This window comes from Drosophila montana, unplaced genomic scaffold (genome assembly GCF_035044405.1).
Source record: "Drosophila montana isolate Dmon_TW-CO22-7 unplaced genomic scaffold, ASM3504440v1 contig_779_1, whole genome shotgun sequence".
NCBI lineage: Eukaryota > Metazoa > Arthropoda > Insecta > Diptera > Drosophilidae > Drosophila > Drosophila montana.
Genome location: NW_026999075.1, coordinates 1,348,634 through 1,353,667, shown reverse-complemented (window position 1 = coordinate 1,353,667; position 5,034 = coordinate 1,348,634). Strand labels below are relative to the sequence as shown.

At 43.7% G+C, this 5,034-nt stretch overlaps 1 protein-coding gene across 2 annotated transcripts; it reads right to left on the bottom strand.

Moving 5' to 3' along the window:
* Window positions 1-646: 646 nt before the first annotated feature.
* Nab2 (Nuclear polyadenosine RNA-binding 2) lies at window positions 647-4,958 on the bottom strand. 2 transcript variants are annotated; one of them, XM_064698527.1, is made up of 5 exons: window positions 4,767-4,958; window positions 4,460-4,685; window positions 2,003-4,405; window positions 1,002-1,271; window positions 647-934 (listed from the first exon to the last, which is right to left on the bottom strand). In XM_064698527.1, exons 1-5 carry the CDS (start codon window positions 4,806-4,808, stop codon window positions 708-710), a joined length of 3,168 nt encoding a protein of 1,055 aa, XP_064554597.1. In that variant the 5' UTR covers window positions 4,809-4,958; the 3' UTR covers window positions 647-707. The 2 variants fall into 2 exon arrangements, 1 of the variants encoding a protein (XP_064554597.1); XR_010438167.1 differs by lacking the exon at window positions 647-934 and adding an exon at window positions 1,623-1,775 and having other exon boundaries at window positions 1,140-1,271; window positions 4,767-4,900.
* Window positions 4,959-5,034: the final 76 nt, after the last annotated feature.

Below are 5,034 nucleotides of genomic sequence, written 5' to 3'. Positions count from 1 at the left end.
GTTTCTTTTGTAATTTGGGCATATAAATTTATATGTAGATTGGGTTATATTGGAAGACCTGCACATTTATTAAATATGCTGGTAATACAAGTGAACTGTCATATTTTGCAATTTGCAGTCACTCGTAGTTTACTTTTAAAGGCAGGTGTCTGGCACTCAATTTTATTTATCAATTGGTGAAATAGAATCCAAATGTTTATCAAATATTCACTTATACTTCATCGTTACTTCTATATAGAAGTACATATATACTTTTTATTCCGGTTTAGGGAGTTATAACAAACATTTTAAACTCCATATATCTCGTCAAAACCTGTGCGAAACTCAAACTAATTTTGATATCCAATTTGTAGCAAGTACATTGCTAAATTTTATTCACCGACTTATATATGACGTTTACAGTTTAGATGTAGACAGGTCTGCCTTTAAACATAGCGCAACAAATCTATTGACAACAGTTTTAATATTTCAATGTTTTGTTGTTGATGTTTTCGCGAGCTAATGTCTAGAATATAAAATATTAAATATGCAATGAAAAGGCAAATAAAGTTCACAAATTAAATTAACCAAAATACAAAACATAGTTTGCATAGAAATAATTATTTAAGAAAAATTGTTCGTGAATAGTTTGCGCTACTTTCAATGGTGTGCAATCTGCTAAATAAAAAAATGCTAATGAAAATGAGCGCTGGTTCGAGCAGTTATCCTCAGCCCAGTGACGCCACCCATTTAAATTTGCTTTGCATCTCCGGATGATAAAATATGCACTCCAGCTTATTAATGCAGTTCTTGCCATAACGACATGGCTTTGGGTGATAGAAGGTGCAGCCCGCCTTTGTGCAATTGGGATAATATTTGCACATGGTGGTTGCTGTGGTCGCCGTCACCGGTGCGGATATTGATTTGTAATTTTGCACAGGTATGACATGCGAGGCTATCAATATAAAAAATATATTAATTACAACTTAATAAGATTAATATTTGCCACATGTTGCACTTACACAGAGGCGGCGCCGCCAGCTGCACGTGACTCAGATCCCGGTTGCCACTGTGCGCAAAGTTGCAGTCGATGCTCATGCAGGCCAAATCGAATTTACACTTTGGATGCGAATACATGCACTTGTCGGCAAATTTGCAGTTGGGAAAGGATTTGCATGGTGCCGATGGATGATAATATTCGCAAAATTGTTTGCTGCAATTGGGATGGTATTTGCAGCGCTCCTTTGGTTTCGTCACCTTTAAAACCGTTGAATCCACACTGACGGCGCTTACTGAGCATAAAACGAGGCATACGAAATGTATTAGTTAAAATATGAGTAGACAAATCTATTATTTTTAAAATTATAATGCGTATATTTAGGTGAACTCAACGCCATAGCAATAACAGAGAAAATGTTAGCAAATTGACTTATGCGTAATTGCGCCTTTCACGATTATAGCAGTTTCATTTCAAAATCAAATCAAAATTTAATTATGAATAGCGATCCAAAATATTAAATTTAATTATTTAATTAAATTAATATGCTTTTTAAAATAACGCTCGCTTATTGCATTAGGGATGCAGTCGCTGCTGTTAGCAACCGTTTCTAGATAAACTTAATTTATAAAATATTAATAATTACCAAATGCTTAAAAATTAACGATATTCTTGAATTAGCTATAGGGTATCTTCTTTTCGATCGCTCTCCGAGAAGAGCATTATTACTTGTTTGAATTATGAATGGTTAGTATTATATTTTTCGTATGGTATGTTTTTGCGATCCGCCGAGGGTTAGCTTAGGGCATATAAATTTTATTACCAAAACGAGCACTCCAAATGGAAAAAAACAGCGATTAGAAATTAAGTCTCAAAACGTCCTCGTATTAACGGATATGCTAATTCGAAGAACTTAGGTCTCTGTTAGGTTTAAGATGTTTTTCGGTTAACATCACATTAACAGCCACACGTAAGCATTACCTTCTACAACATAGAGAAAACTACAAAATAATTCGAGGTACTTACATGCCGGCAAATTATCGTACTTTCGATCTTCCGCATTGCGTATAGAGATTCGCCGTCGTTCCATGGACGATTCACGCTCTTTGCTGCCGGATCGACGTTTCTTTACCGGCTGCAACTCCTCCTCCTCCGTCTTAAGCTTGAAGCGTATGGGCGTGTGCTTGGCCTTTGCAGGCGCCTCTAATGTCGCCGGAGTTGCAGCCGCAGTCGCCGCTGTTGATTTCTCACGGCTAATATCGCGTTTCTGCAGCCGCATTGGTGGCAGTGGTGGCGTAGTTGAGCGATTGCTCTCCTCTGGCTGAACTTTTGAGTCTGCCTTAAGGTCATTGGAGGAAGAGGCGGTCATGTTGGAGTTGCTGCCCTGTCGCTTTTGGGTACCATGCTTACGCGGCGATGCAGGCAACTGCTGCTCCTCCTCATCGTCTTCAGCGTCATTCTTAATGATGATCTTCTTGATTTCCGGCGCTTGTCTCAGCACCTCGCTGCGAAGCAGACTGCGCGACGGCTTTGGTGGCGGCGTATTGCTCGATGTGGAAGGGGAAGACCGCGACGAGCTGCGCGCCCGTTTGGATTTGTTACGCCTACTGTTGTTGTTGTTTGTTGAGGAAGTGCAGGTCGTTGAGGTTGGCTCAGCGCTCAGTAACTGCACTGTTGTGCAACTGGTCGAGGATACTTGCGGGGAAGGCGTGCGTTTACGTGGACGCTTCCGATAGGCAGCAGTAGGGACACTTCCCAAAGATTTATCACCATTCAGCGTCACTACAAATTGTGTTTTGGATACACCAGCTGTGGAGCCACTAACGTTTCCGGCACTTTTTTCCACATGCATGTCAATATCCATGTCCACTTTCGACGCATCGTTGTGTACCAGCTGTGGCACATAAGCCTCATAGTTTCCAACGCTCAAGCTGGGCACATACTCCTCCTCCAGCTCCTCTGCCACCAGATTGATTTCAGCATGTGGCTCGGCCGAGTGACGCATCCGCTTGCTATCTCTGTGCAGTACATTGACCACCAGTTCCCGCCTGCTGCGCCGGAACAGCTCTCTTCCAGCTCCACTTCCACTTGAATCATTTGAGCGCCGTTTGCCTAACGTGGAACTGATGAGCTCGGGCTCGTCTCCAGTACCTCGTTGCTTTAACGCCTCAACAGCAGCTGTTGCCGGCGTTACCGTCGTTTTGGCCAAGATCGTGGATCGCTGTGCATCGGCAACGGCTCGAAGCAGCAGATTCTTGCAGGCTTGGCGCCGCGGCGAAACCTGTGGCCGTGGCTTAATCTTGATAACCGAATTAACGGGCTTCTCCAGCAGATCCTCATCGTCGGACGGCTCCGGCGGCTTATTAACTGCCACAATCACACGCGACCCAATGCGATGCTTGAAGTTGGATTCGGGACTTCGGCTAGGTGTGCGTCGACTGCGCAACGTGTCTCTCTCTCGCCGGCGACTCGGCTGACTATCGTTGCGATGAATTCGTTCTCTGCCACGTTCAAATTTCTTGCTCTCCTCCTGCTGCTGCTCGCTGCGACGGCGATGAGCTGGTACATAAAGCTCTAGCTCCTTTTGTACGCGTTGTGGACGCTCCGGAGGCGTTAACTGCTGTTGTGGCTGCTGTGGACATTGGGACTTGCAGCCTAAACGCTCGTGCACGGAGCGACGCTCCGAACGCTCCTCACTAGACTTTTGCTGGGATGTTGTTTCAGTTTGGGATTTTGGTTTTTCTCTAGCTACCACAGGTTCGGTCGTCCTATTAAACACAATGGGACTTTTTGCTCGGCGTGTGCTCGTACTGGCGTTGGCTGCTTCCGTAACAGCAGCAGTGGAATCTTGGGCAACAGATTCATCCTGCTCGTTGAGACTTAGCACATCCTCGACAAGCTGTTGGCCTTCATCCTCTTCACTTTCATCATCGTCCAGCTCACCAATCTGGCGCAAATGCTGCTTGGCCGCGTAGATTTTACGCTGAATTTCGGCCAATTCAGCAATATCCTTCTCCCGATTGCCACTGGTGGTAGTTGAGCTAATTTCTGATACGGTTGGTACATCAAAATCTTTTGTTGTCGGCTGTAGTAGTGGCTGCGGCTGCGGTTGCTCATCATCTTCTGCTGCTTTGCGTTTTTTCTTCTTGAGCAGCAGCTCATCTTTCAGGCTACCATCCATATCGAGCGTCTTTTTAGCTTTTTCCAGTAGCTCCTCGGCAAAGACATCCGTTATGGAGTTAATTGCCGGCATTGAGTCTGCTGATCTTTTTGTAATATCAACTGATGTATTAGGCAAGTCGTCGCCGGATTTTCTGTGCGCCCTTTTATCCCTTTTGTCCTTGCCTCTTTTGTCCTTATCCTTATCCTTCTCTTTGTCCTTTGCTTTGGGCGCCTCGGCTTGACGTGATTTGCGTTTCTTACTGCCAGCTGAGAAAATTATCAAAGTGAGCTGTAAATTAATACAATTATAAAATAACTCACCACTTGATGCTGGCAGCGTGACTTCCTGCAGCTTTTGAAGAACTTCGTGCAGCCATGTTACGAAGAGATCCGTCTGATCTCCGAGGAACAGATTTAGCTCTGCGTTCATTTGCTGTTTGGTGCGTTTATTGGCCACCATTACCATAACATAGTCGGGCAGCTCGTCGTCGATGAAGCCGGCAGAGCCGCCAGTGCCTAACTCGAGCAGTTTCGCCTTTACGGCACTCTGAAATATTAATATATTATAAAAAAAACCGAGTTGATTACGAGTTCATTGATTTTTCGCGAAGAGAAAAACTAAACGTACGCGCATCTTCTGACCAATTTCGCTGCCCAGATTGCAATCCATGTTGGCAAATGTGCTGGTTATAAAGTGTGTGCATTAAATGTTGGGTTTTGTTGCTTTTTGCCGAGTTGTTACAACATAAAGAGAAGTAAAACCTACAAAAAAATAATATTTTTCTAGCAACTGCAGCACAATGTCAGTGTGACCAAAATTTTACAAGCTTAAAAATACCAATTTATAATATTCATGTTATTTAACATACTGAACGCTCAACAGCTAACGCACAGAC